Source organism: Hyla sarda, unplaced genomic scaffold (genome assembly GCF_029499605.1).
Source record: "Hyla sarda isolate aHylSar1 unplaced genomic scaffold, aHylSar1.hap1 scaffold_3541, whole genome shotgun sequence".
Classification (NCBI taxonomy): Eukaryota; Metazoa; Chordata; class Amphibia; order Anura; family Hylidae; genus Hyla; species Hyla sarda.
In genome coordinates, this window is record NW_026610308.1 from 1 (window position 1) to 13,744 (window position 13,744).

Consider the following 13,744-nt stretch of genomic DNA (forward strand, 5'->3'; position numbering starts at 1 on the left):
CCACTGTCAAGTACATATTACTGTGAACTCCAGATAGGAGAAGTTACACTAGTTGAGGGAATAGCCTGCTAATTTTATTCACTACAGGGGACTTTTTTAATAATAGTGAAATAAAAGTGGAGTTTTATATTTACAGTTAGGGAGGGAATTTTCAATAAGGGTTTTTTACCCCGTCACCTTGGTGACTGGGGTTTGGAGGTTTTTCTTGGTTTATTTAACCCCTTTTCCCGCCCTGGGCATTAAAGTTTTTGTATGTCCCTTTTGATGCACCCCATGATTTTATTTGCTACGGCAGCCTCTGCCTGACACTGGCTGCTGAGAGGGATAGACCATCTATGATTTTTGCCTGGAAAATCCCTTTAGGGTCTATTCACACGTACAGTATTCGGTGCAGATTTGACGCGTAGATTTGATGCGCAGGATTTTCTACTGGAGATTTCAATGTAAACTGAACACAGCTTGAAATGCTGCCCATGAAATCCTGCGCAGAATGCTGTATGTGTGAATAGACCCTTAAAGAGGTTATCCTGTCGAAGATTTTTTTTATTTTCTAACGATGCTCAGGCTGTCTGTAATAAATTAATAAAGCTGTACATACCTTCTGTGTCCCTCCTTGCCTTCAGTAACTCTGCTCCCGATCTATAGTGCTTTCCTCTTCCGGGTGCTGAGGGGCCCAATATGTAAATTGCTGTTCAACCAGTGATAGGCCAAGCAGCACATTAACATTTTCAGCCCAGCCCTGCTCCTCTGCCTGGTTCTGAGCCCCAATATAATAGCAGATATAGTAGAAAAGTTGGACTAATCTTGGCACTGGAACTCTGGATTAAAGGAAGATCAGGAACACATCTGCATTACTTTAAAAGGCTTGTCTGTATAGGCAAACAAGTGAGAATTACTGTACTATAGGACAGGTGCGATACTATACTAGTTAGAGAAATGTTATTGTATTTTTTCTTTGATGTTTTCTACCTTGTCTCTTTTGATAATATGAACTTGAATAAATAAACTGTTATATAAAAAAAGGCTTTATTTTGTGGATACATAAGCTACGCGTTTCTGGTCCGAAGCGGACCCTTCATCAGGTTTAGTATATCACAGACTTTGCCTGACGAAGGGTCCGTTTCGGACCAGAAACGCGTAGCTTACGTATCCACAAAATAAAGCATTTTAAAGGAATGCAGATGTGTTCCTGATCTTCCTTTAATCCAGAGTTCTAGTGCCAAGATTAGTCCAACTTTTCTACTATATCTGCTATTACGTTATGCTGGGACAGTGTGCCTGCTACCAGAGGACTGAGGCTGCGGATCTGAGTACTGTTATTGTACCATGCTCTTTAGGTGTTGTGCCCTGAGCGCAACGTCTTCTGGTGAGTTTAACCTAAAATACGTGGAAACTCAACCTTTAATGTTCTTCTCCTCTTTCTTTTTTTTCCCCCTCTCTCTGAGCCCCAATATGTCAGAGGAACTCTCAGCCAATCCCTGACTGAGGAGGGACATCAATGCGGCCAGTGATTGGATGGTGCTAACAGTCAGAAGGTTTGTAAAGATTTATTGTTTTATTATTAAAGAAATAGCTGAGAGTTCGGGTGGCTACACACTATAATTGATGGTTTGCCTTATACCGAGGTACAGAGTTGCACTATACCCATAGTGCCAAAAATCTAAGTATAAAAACAGTATTAGATTCAGACCTAAAGGTATAGGGTGAACTGGGAATTTAAGTAAGATTGGAGATGTAGCTGCTTGTACAAAATTAATAATGTTTTATTTGGATACAATATGACTGCCTATTATCTGAGCAGGGCCCTTGCTACAGATTTAGTACATACACTATATAATAAAATGTGGTAAAATCAAATATGGTAAAATATAGTTGCATAAAATTATGATATGATACATACACCTAATAATAATAATAAAAGATAAAAGATAATGCCACCTAGTTTTGTGCCAATTTAACTGTCCAGTGTAATGCGCATATGTAGGTTTTCAAAGTCTTGTTACATCCGTAAATTGGAATACACAGTGTGAATCAAGGTGTGAGCTTTGCAGGTATGGCACGGGTATTCGCCTAGCCAAATAGAAGGATATTACTGAGATGTGAATATGATATCGCTGGGACTTGCCGTCTTCATGGAAGGTTGCGGTGAGATGCCGACTCCCTTAGCTGTCGGATGGCACGGACGTGCATCCGGCTCAGTAGTTGAGAAGATTCCGACAGTAGGGTTGATGTACATTCCTTAGCAGCAGCGTCCTCGTGTAGAGATTTGTATTTTGGGTGCATATCACACCACAGTGGTCCCCAAACAGGGGGACTGCAGCTCTTGCGAAAGTCAAAGTAAAACCAGTGTGGTTGGTTATTGCGATTGCAGACAATGAAATAGAAGGTGGTATACTGGCAAACAGGTGGCAATAGAGATACAAGTGAGGCCATATACTGGCAAATAGGTGGCAATAGAGATACAGGTGAGGCCATATACTGGCATATACAGGCCAGTATATGGCCTCACCTGTATCTCTATTGCCACATGTTTGCCAGTATATGGCCTCACCTGTATCTATATTGCCACCTGTTTGCCATATATGGCCTCATCTGTATCTCCAATGCCACCTGTTCACCAGTATATGGCCTCACCTGTATCTCTATTGCCACCTGTTTGCCAGTATATGGCCTCACCTGTATCTCTATTGCCACCTGTTTGCCAGTATATGGCCTCACCTGTATCTCTATTGCCACCTGTTTGCCAGTATATGGCCTCACCTGAATCTCTATTGCCACCTGTTTGCCAGTATATGGCCTCACCTGAATCTCTATTGCCACCTGTTTGCCAATTTATTGCCTCACCTGTATCTCTATTGCCACCTGTTTGCCAATTTATTGCCTCACCTGTATCTTTATTGCCACCTGTTTGCCAGTATATGGCCTCACCTGAGCTCTGTGTAGTTTTGCCATGATTTTTGCAAAATTACAGCATAATACAAAAATCTATCTGCAGCCACTTGCGAAAGTCAAAGTAAAACCAGTGTGGTTGGTTATTGCGATTGCAGACAATGAAATAGAAGGTGGTATACTGGCAAACAGGTGGCAATAGAGATACAAGTGAGGCCATATACTGGCAAATAGGTGGCAATAGAGATACAGGTGAGGCCATATACTGGCATATACAGGCCAGTATATGGCCTCACCTGTATCTCTATTGCCACATGTTTGCCAGTATATGGCCTCACCTGTATCTATATTGCCACCTGTTTGCCATATATGGCCTCATCTGTATCTCTAATGCCACCTGTTCACCAGTATATGGCCTCACCTGTATCTCTATTGCCACCTGTTTGCCAGTATATGGCCTCACCTGTATCTCTATTGCCACCTGTTTGCCAGTATATGGCCTCACCTGAATCTCTATTGCCACCTGTTTGCCAGTATATGGCCTCACCTGAATCTCTATTGCCACCTGTTTGCCAATTTATTGCCTCACCTGTATCTCTATTGCCACCTGTTTGCCAATTTATTGCCTCACCTGTATCTTTATTGCCACCTGTTTGCCAGTATATGGCCTCACCTGTATCTCTAATGCCACCTGTTCAGCAGTATATGGCCTCACCTGTATCTCTATTGCCATCTGTTTGCCAGTATATGGCCTCACCTGTATCTTTATTGCCACCTGTTTGCCAGTATATGGCCTCACTTGTATCTTTATTGCCACCTGTTTGCCAGCATATGGCCTCACTTTTATCTTTATTGCCACCTCTTTGCCAGTATATGGCCTCACCTGTATCTCTATTGCCACCTTTTCGCCAGTATATGGCCTCACCTGTATCTCTATTGCCACCTGTTCACCAGTATATGGCCTCACCTGTATCTCTATTACCACCTGTTTGCCAGTATACTACCAACTATTTCATTGTCTGCAAGCGCAATAACCAACCACACTGGTTTTACTTTGACTTTTGCGACAACTGCAGTCCCTCTGGGGACCACTGTGGCATGATACGCACCCAAAATACAAATCTCTACACAAGGACGCTGCTGCTAAGGATGGCACATCACCCCTACCTCTGGAATCTTCTCCCCTACTGAGCCGGATGCACGTCAGTGCCATCCGAAAGCTAAGGGAGTCGGCATCTCACTGCAACCTTCCACGAAGACGGCAAGTCCCAGCGATATCATTATCACATTTCAGTATTCATCTGACTCGCAAGTAATATCCTTCAATTAGGCTTGGTGAATACCCGTGCCATAAGTGCAAAGCTCACACCTTGATTCACACTGTGTATTCCAACTTACGGATTTAACAAGACTTTGAAAACCTATATATGCGCATTACACTGGACATTTAAATTGGCACAAAACTTGGTGGCATTATCTGTGTATGTATCAAAATTTTATGCAACTTTATTTTACCATATTTGATTTGAATATATTTGTTGTTATATAGTGTATGTACTGTATCTGTAGCAAGGGCCCTGTTCAGATAATAGGCAGTCATATTGTATCTAAATAAAGCATAATTCATTTTGTACAACCAGCTACATCTCCAGTCTTACTTACATTCCCAGTTAACCCTATGCCTTGAGGTCTGAATCCTAATACTGTTTTTATCCTGTTTATTATTACAGTCAGCCTGGTCATCTTTAAAAGCTTTTAAGCTTTTAACTGCTAATGAGCTCTGTGTAGTTTTGCCATGATTTTTGCAAAATTACAGCATAATACAAAAATCTATCTGCAGCCACTTCTGTTCTTGTCCGACAAGCCTGGCTCAGGCCATCCAGACTCTACAGTCCCCAAGGCAGAAATTATGGCTGCTACAGTGAGAGTTCAGCCCCTCGTAATTATATGAATGATTCCTTTCAGGAAAAATTGTGTCCCTCACAGTCAGCAAAGACATATCTTTCATATTTTATATGTATTTCTTGGCACAGTGTAAAATACTGATAACATGTACTATAAAGTATAATAATTATATTTCCTGTTAAGATTATGCAACATGTCGTGGGAGTTCAGCATTTACATAATATATTAGGTGCTTTTTCATATTGCATTACTTGGTCAAAAGGCATTATAACCTATATGCTGTCCCAGTACGTGATGATGTGGCCACATACTGTCCTTCTGTCCTGTGAGGCATGTCCCCTGCATGTCCCCAAGGATCCCCTGTAGCATACTGCCATTATATATATATATAGGTTTGCATCATTTATTGAACTGTTTCTTTAATGGTTGTACCACATGATTGTGAGCCCGACCTTTACCATGTCCGTTTGTCCCAAGTCTCTTGGAACACTCACATTAACCCCATGGAGGAGGCCCAGTCTTGTGGTCCCAGGTTTATGTCCCAACCTAGAAAGCAAACCGACCGGCGAGGCTGGGGTGGAAAAATGCCAATTTGAGGAGCATCTCGTGTATGCTCATTAACTTTTTCAAAATGGTCGACCGGACTAGCTATATTTTGTGTGCGAGAACACTCTTATTATTAAAGGTTACAAGCAAAGTTTAAATACAGAGCCCGACGAACTTGTCAAGACGGTTAAAGGGGTAACTAATCTCGTAAGTGTTGTGCCCGGCTTTTAGCCTAGATTCCCTAAAGTGAACTCTATAATGTATCTGGACTATCGAGCAGTACGGTGGACACTTATGTATATTTTGTTGAAAGTAATATATTTTGTTTGCCACCTGGCCCTAACTGGTACTTATGCTAAGTGTATTATAGCTGTCATATGATACAATGTCTATAGCTTGTACATAAAAGGAGGGTGTACAGTGTTTTCTTGGTATTTGGCAATTTTTATAAGAGGTATCCTGATCTATTCAGGAGAGATGACATTTCCACCTCACCACCAGTACCATGTACAGTTAGGTATCATACCAAGATTAAAGTATCAAATAAAGTCTAGTACTATGAGTACTACACATAGAGTTACTCAGTACATCTGTAGTCCACTACACATATCCGTCCCTCCACTAGGGCTGTAGCATTGACCATATAGCAGTCCACACAAATGTCTTTCATAAATTTTCATAAGTTTAATGTGTAATATTCTCTTGTTTCTACGTGCTCAGGATATTTTCCTGGCCAGAAAGTATTTCTGTCAGCCTGCTATGCACATATCTAAAAAGTCAAAGGTAACAAGTATCCAATGTTGTCTAGAAATGTCTAGTCTAATCTATATATCTAGTGTTCTGGGGAGAAGTGTGTTATACCAAGGGACCCCAGTAGCCAAGGCATTGGGCAAAAAGCCTCCGGCAACCCAATGCATCAGAATTGAGTCTAAAGTTATATATAATGTCATAGTCATGTGTATAATGTCATAGTCCTATTCTTCAGTATTCATACAGTTAATAAGTTTCTACGTAAGTCTTCAGAGCATGTATGGGCAATTTATATAAAGACTCTTTATATTCATTTCAGCTTGGAAATGGACATTAATTGAAATGCCCAGGACTGCATGTGGCCCCTGTGGTCATTTCGCTCCTTCGCCCTCTAGGACTAGGCATCGAGAGCAACTTTTTTCACGTGGTGGAGTTTGTGATGTCCCAGTATGGAATGATGTGGCCCAGTACTTTCCTTCTGCTCTGTCAGGCTGAGTCCCTGCATGTCCCCAGGGCTCCCCTGCAGCATACCCCCATTATGTAAATAGGTATGCATAATTTAATGTACTGTTTCTTTAATGGTTGTACCTCATGATTGTTACCCCGGAGGATCCAGTGACCAGGTGACCCCCCCCCCCCCCCCCCCCCCAAGTGACCTATGCACAGCCCCCTATTTAACCAGGGGAGGTGCTGCAATCTCTTCCTTTCCATGCTACTTCTGCTGAGGTCAAGTCCAGTCAAGTTGTTCCAGTGTCTGTGTCCAGAGCATTGGAGGCCTCAAGCCTAAAGTCCTGCAGCCACAAGTCGGTCATCAGTAAGTCAAGTCATCTTATTGTCAGTCACCACTCTGTCAAGTCAAGTCCATCTGTAGTCACTGTAGTCCATCTGTAGTCACTGCTAGAGAGCGGGGCCGCACGCGCTGAGAAGCAGAGCGAGTCGACGTATGGAGCGAGGTGCTAGGTAAGTTAGACAGGGACGCGGCGCGTGAGCGGGGACCAGCAGCCACGGTAGCCCCGTCACAAGGAATCCCGTGCTCCTGGTCAGTATGTCTGAGCGGGAGACGCCGGGATCCTGGGGAGAGGAGGCGAGAACGGGGACCGGAACGCTTGCTGTGACAGTACCCCCCCCCCCCCGTAGGTCTCCTCCTCTTTTTGGTACCCAGAAAACTAAGGATGAGGCTGCGATCCAAAATATTCTCCTCAGGCTCCCAAGACCTCTCCTCAGGGCCACAACCCTCCCAATCAACCAAAAAAAATCTTTTCCCCCGAGAAACCTTGGTCTTCAAGATCTCCTTGACCGAGAAAATATCAGAGGTACCGGCTACCGGGGTGGGAGAAAAAAGTTTGGAAGAAAAGTGGTTAAAGACAGCAGGTTTAAGAAGGGAGACATGGAAGGAGTTATGGATTTGGATGGAGGGAGGAAGATGAAGTTGGTAAGAGACTTGATTGATGTGACTCTTGATTTTATAGGGACCCTAGTAACGAGGACCCAATTTGTAACTCGAGACCCTAAAACGAATGTACTTGGAGGACAGCCATACTTTGTCGCCCGGGCGGAAATCCGGAGGAGCTCTGCGTCTCTTGTCTGCTTGAAGTTTCATACGGGAGGAAGACTTGAGGAGGGCAGCGTGAGTCTCTCGCCAGATGGAGGAAAAATCCTGTACCAGAGTGTTAACGGCAGGCACGGAAGAAGAAGTGGGATATCGTGGCAGAGGAGGAAGAGGATGACGGCCAAAAACTACAAAGAAAGGAGACTTGTTGGAAGCAGAAGATTGTTTGAAGTTATGGGAGAACTCCGCCCAGGGAAGTAGATCCGCCCAATCGTCATGGCGTGAGGATACAAAGTGACGCAGATAGTTCAAAATTTGTTTCACCAGTTAAACTTGGCCGTTAGACTGTGGGTGGTATGAAGAGGAAAAGTCCAACTTGATCCCGAGCTGACCACATAGGGCTCTCCAGAACTTGGAGACAAACTGCACGCCACGATCAGAGACAATATGTTTAGGGAGGCCATGGAGGCGGAAGATGTGTTGAAAGAACTGTTTGGCCAACACGGGTGCAGAGGGAAGACCGGGCAGGGGCACAAAGTGAGCCATCTTGGAGAAGTGGTCTACCATGACCCAAATAACGGAGTTGCCATGGGAGAAGGGAAGATCAGTAACAAAGTCCATAGCGATATGAGACCAGGGAATTTCTGGAACAGGTAGAGGTAAGAGGAGGCCTGCAGGTCTCATTCAAGGCGACTTCTCTCCGGCACAAATCATACAGGCTTGGACGAAGTCCGAAACATCCTTCTCAAGAGAAGGCCACCAATACCTTTTGGAGATCAATTGGAGAGATTTTTGTACCCCAGGATGACCAGCGAATTGAGAAGCGTGGCCCCACTTGAGAATTTGCACCCGGTGACGTGGAGGTACGTAGGATTTGCCAGGAGGAAGATGGCTCAGATCCACAGGAGTGACTGCAATCAGGCGTTCTGGTGGGATAATGTGTTGAGGTGTTAACTCGTCGCCCTCCACATCAGAAGAGCGAGACAGAGCGTCTGCCCTAATGTTCTAAGAAGCCGGACGGAAATGGATCACAAAATTAAATGGGCGAAGAACAGAGACCAGCGAGCCTGAAGAGGATTTAGTCTCTGAGCAGACTGGAGATAGGCCAGGTTCTTGTAGTCCGTAAAGATATTCACAGGACGGGTGGTTCCCTCAAGAAGATGTCTCCATTCCTCCAGTGATAATTTAATAGCCAGCAGTTCTCTGTCCCCTATGGAATAATTTCTCTCCGCGGGAGAGAATGTTTTTGAAAAGAAGCCACAAGTTAAGGTCTTGCCCTTGGAAGATTTCTGTGTGAGCACAGCTCCGGCTCCCACCGAGGAGGCATCTACTTCGAGAGAGAAGAGCTTGGTGGAATCAGGTCTAGAGAGAACCGGTGCTGAGACAAAGGTGACCTTCAGAGACTGGAAGGCTTCTTCCGCTTGGGAAGGCCAGGATTTAGGGTTAGCGCCCTTTTTAGTCAAGGCCACAATTGGGGACACTAGAGTGGAATAGTGAGGGATGAATTGTCTGTAATAATTGGCGAAGCCCAAAACCCTTTGTATGGCTCGGAGTCCTGAGGGGCGTGGCCAATCCAAAACCGCCAAGAGCTTGGCAGGATCCATTTGAAGCCCTTGAGCAGAAATAATGTAACCCAAGAAAGGCAAGGAGGACTGCTCAAAAAGACATTTTTCGATCTTCTCGTATAGACGATTTCTCCTCAGGCGGGTAAGCACTTGTCGCACATGGACCCGGTGTTGGTCCAGGTCGGAGGAGAAGACAAGGATGTCATCCAAGTTTACGACCACACAGGAGTAGAGTAAGTCCCTGAAGATATCGTTGACAAATTCCTGGAAGACGGCTGGTGCATTACAGAGGCTGAAGGGCATCACCAGGTACTCAAAGTGACCGTCTCTTGTGTTAAAGGCAGTCTTCCACTCGTCGCCCTCCCGGATACGGACCAAATTATAGGCCCCTCGAAGATCCAATTTGGGGAAAATCTTGGCCCCACGGAGGCGATCAAATAACTCTTAGATTAGGGGCAGAGGGTAATGGTTCTTAATGGTGATTTTATTGAGTCCTCTGTGGTCTATGCAAGGGCGGAGGGAACCGTCCTCCTTGGTCACGAAGAAGAAACCAGCCCCAGCAGGAGAAGAAGACTTCCTTATGAATCCTCTCTGTAGGTTTTCACGAATATATTCGGACATGGCAAGCGTCTCAGGAGGTGACAGAGGATAAATTCTACCCCGGGGTGGCGTAGAACCAGGCATAAGGTCGATAGGACAATCATAGGGTCTGTGAGGAGGAAGGACCTCGGCTTGTTTTTTGCAGAAGACATCCGCAATGCAATGGTATGGTTTTGGCAGTCCCGGAGGCGACTGTGATGTTGTAGCTAAGGCAGACCCAGGAGGCGTTTGGAGAAGCAGAAGGGAAGGACTAGGAACTCTAGAGTCTCTGTATGAAAAATTCCAATATCCATCTGCAGTGGCAGGGTACGGAACTGCACAGTGGCAGAGAGTCTCTCACCGTTAACCGTAGAAATAAAAAGAGGCTTAGTTAGGCGGACAACCGGAATGCGGTACTTGTCGACCAAGGAGGCGTGAATGAAGTTGCCGGCTGAACCCGAATCCAAGAAGCGGTGAAGCGGTGAAGAAGGACTTGGAAGGGAGGAACAACTGCACGGATATGAGACGTGGAGAGGAGGAATCCACACCTAGCAACGCCACTCCCACATTTACTAGGTGCGAGCGTTTCCCGAACGCGATGGACGGAGAGGACAGTCTCACAGGAAGTGCTCAGTACTGGCGCAGTACAGACACATGTTCTCGTCTCTGCGGCGGCTTCGTTCTTGCGGAGTCAGGCGTGACCGATCCACCTGCATGGCTTCCACGGCGGGAGGCCCGGAGAGAGGTTGAGGTGGACGCTGAAAAACGGGAGCCAGACGAGGGTAGCGTCTAGGTTGAGCGTTTCCTTTTTCAAGAAGGAGTTCCTCTTGTCTATCGGCGAAACGCTTGTCGGTTCTAGTGGCCAACAAGATGAGGTCACTAAGGGTGGAAGGTAGTTCACGTGCAGCCAGAACGTCCTTTACTTCACTGTTAAGTCCCTTCTTAAATGTAGCACAAAGGGCATCATTGTTCCAGTTCAGTTGTGAGGCTAGGGTGCGAAACTGAATGACGTAGTCACCCACGGTAGAGCCTCCCTGGGACAAATTTACTAAGGCAGTCTCTGCGGCGGTAACCCGGGCAGGTTCCTCGAAAACATTCCGGAACTCTTGGCAGAAGCTCAGGAGGGAGGAGGTGGTTGGATCAGCCCGGTCCCATAGCGGTGTAGCCCAGGCCAGGGCCTTCCCGGAGAGCAGACTGAGGATAAAGGCTACCTTGGCTCGATCGGAAGGAAACTGGTCAGACAGTAGCTCGAGGTGGAGAGAGGACTGTGACAGGAACCCTCGGCACTGTTTGGGATCTAGGTCATACTTGTCCGGCAGGGATAGACGGACTCTGGAACCGGTAGCAACTGCAGGCGGAGGAGATACAGCTGATGCAAGCGGAGGAGCTGGCTGTTGCTGAGATGGCAGGAGCTGCTGCAGCATGGCGGTTAGCTGGGCCAGCTGATGACCTTGCTGGGCCACAATGGAGGTTAGGTCTGCAAGGCTTGGCAGAGGAACATCAGCGGGATCCATGGCCGGATCTTACTGTCACGTACCGGCAGGACTGGTAGTGGATCCTCTTGACCAGAGAGGCGATGGCGCGGGTTGTACCAGAGGACCGGTTCTAAGTGGTTACTGGTTTTCACCAGAGCCCGCCGCAAGGCGGGATGGACTTGCTGCGGCTGTAACCACCAGGTCGTATCCTCCAGTAGCAACTCGACCTCTCTGGCAGCTGATATGGCGTGGTACACAGGGAGCAGGCAGGAGTGTAGTCGGACATAGCAGAGGTCAGGGCAGGCGGCAAGGGTTCAAAGGCGAGTAGGCGGTAGCAACGGGTTCGGTAACAGGTAAGGCAATACACACAATACGGAACGCTTTCTCAGAGGCACTAGGGCACAAAGATATGGCAAGGGCAGGAAGGGGATGGTAACCTTTATGGGGAAGGAGCAGGGAACAATTAGCCAGCGCACCAATCAATGGAGCGCTGGGCCATTAAATTTACTGAAGGCGGCACGCACGCGCCCTAGAGAGCGGGGCCACGCGCGCCGAGAAGCAGAGCGAGTCGGCGTATGGAGCTAGGTGCTAGGTAAGTTAGACACAAGGAATCCCGTGCTCCTGGTCGGTATGTCTGAGCGGGAGACGCCGGTATCCCGGGGAGAGGAGGCGAGAACGCGGGCGCTCTGGTCCACAGGCGGGGACCGGAGCGCTCGCTGTGACAAGTCAAAGGTAACAAGTATCCAGTGTTGTCTAGAAATGTCTAGTCTAATCTATATATCTAGTGTTCTGGGGAGAAGTGTGTTATACCAAGGGACCCCAGTAGCCAAGGCATTGGGCAAAAAGCCTCCGGCAACCTAATCCGTCAGAATTGAGTCTAAAGTTATATATAATGTCATAGTCATGTGTATAATGTCATAGTCATATGTATAATGTCATAGTCCTATTCTTCAGTAGTCATACAGTTAATATGTTTCTACGTAATTCTTCAGAGCATGTATGGGCAATTTATACAAGGACTCTTTATCTTCAGTTCAGCCTGAGAATGGACATAAATTGAAATGCCACAGGACTGCATGTGGCCCCTGTGGTCATTTCACTTCTCCGCCCTCCAGGACTGGGTGTCGAGGGAGACTTTTTTCAAGTGGGGGAGTTTGTGATGTACCAGTACGGAATGATATTGCCCCGTATTGTCCTTCTGCCCTGTCAGGCAGAGTCCCTCATGTCCCCAGGGCTCCCCTGCAGCATACCACCATTATGTATATACAGGGTGGGCCATTTATATGGATACACCTTAATAAAATGGGAATGGTTGGTGATATTAACTTCCTGTTTGTGGCACATTAGTATATGTGAGTGGGGAAACTTTTCAAGATGGGTGGTGACCATGGCGGACATTTTGAAGTCGGCTATTTTGAATCCAACTTTTGTTTTTTCAAAAGAGAGAGGGTCAAGTGACACATCAAACGTATTGGGAATTTCACAAGAAACGTTTTAACGTAACTTTATTCTTTCATGAGTTATTTACAAGTTTCTCTTTGTTTACAGCCATTGACATGTCGTCGAGGTTAACACGTGAGGAGTGGATAGAAATTGTGTTGATGTCTGGTGAACACAGTAGCTGGGTCATTGCAGCATATTTCAATGCAAGACACTCTACGAGACCACCCAGTTTCGTGAAACTGCCAAAATGTGGACGCATGAAATCTGTCACTAATGAAGAAACATCAGTGGCTGTCCTAGCTTCATTCAGCAAGAGCCCACAGCGTAGCACTCGCCGCATGTCACTGGAGAGTGGCATTAATCGAACATCCCTTTGGTGGATATTAGCTACTCACAAATGGCACCCTTACAAACTCCAGCTACTGCAGCATCTCAATGAGGATGACCCAGATCGGCGCACTGAATTTGCAGCATGGGCAAAACAAAAATTGGAACAGTACCTTCAGTTTACGCAGAAGATTTTGTTCAGTGATGAGGGAAACTTTTATGTGAATGGTGAAGTTAACAAACAAAACCACCGCTATTGGTCTGACACTAACCCACATTGGATAGATCCCTCCAAGACTGTTGGAACACAAAAATTGATGGTATGGTGTGGTATATGGGGTACAAAGATAGTGGGGCCATTCTTCATCAATGGAAACCTCAAGGCCACTGTATATGCGAAATTGCTACATGATGATGTGTTTCCCTCTTTATGCACTGAAGCTGGCACGTTCCCAGAGTGCACCACCGCATTTTGGGTGTCAGGTCCGAGCATTTCTAGATGAACAGTTTCCTGGAAAGTGGATTGGTCATTGTGGGTCAGTTGAATGTCCCCCAAGGTCTCCCGATCTGACCCTCTTAGACTTTTATCTTTGGGGTCATCTGAAGGCAATTGTCTATGCTGTGAAAATACGAGATGTGCAGCACCTGAAACTACGGATACTATCTTAGACTCTTATTACTATGCTTATTGTACATAGCTGTAGCTACAATATGTT

General features: G+C 46.1%; 1 protein-coding gene across 1 annotated transcript; it reads left to right on the forward strand.

Annotated features, from left to right (window-relative positions):
• Positions 1-1,469: 1,469 nt before the first annotated feature.
• LOC130331736 (uncharacterized) lies at positions 1,470-13,590 on the forward strand. Its single transcript, XM_056553708.1, has 2 exons — positions 1,470-1,535; positions 12,807-13,590. The coding sequence occupies exon 2, from the start codon at positions 12,815-12,817 to the stop codon at positions 13,529-13,531; it is 717 nt and encodes a 238-aa protein (XP_056409683.1). The 5' UTR covers positions 1,470-1,535; positions 12,807-12,814; the 3' UTR covers positions 13,532-13,590.
• Positions 13,591-13,744: the final 154 nt, after the last annotated feature.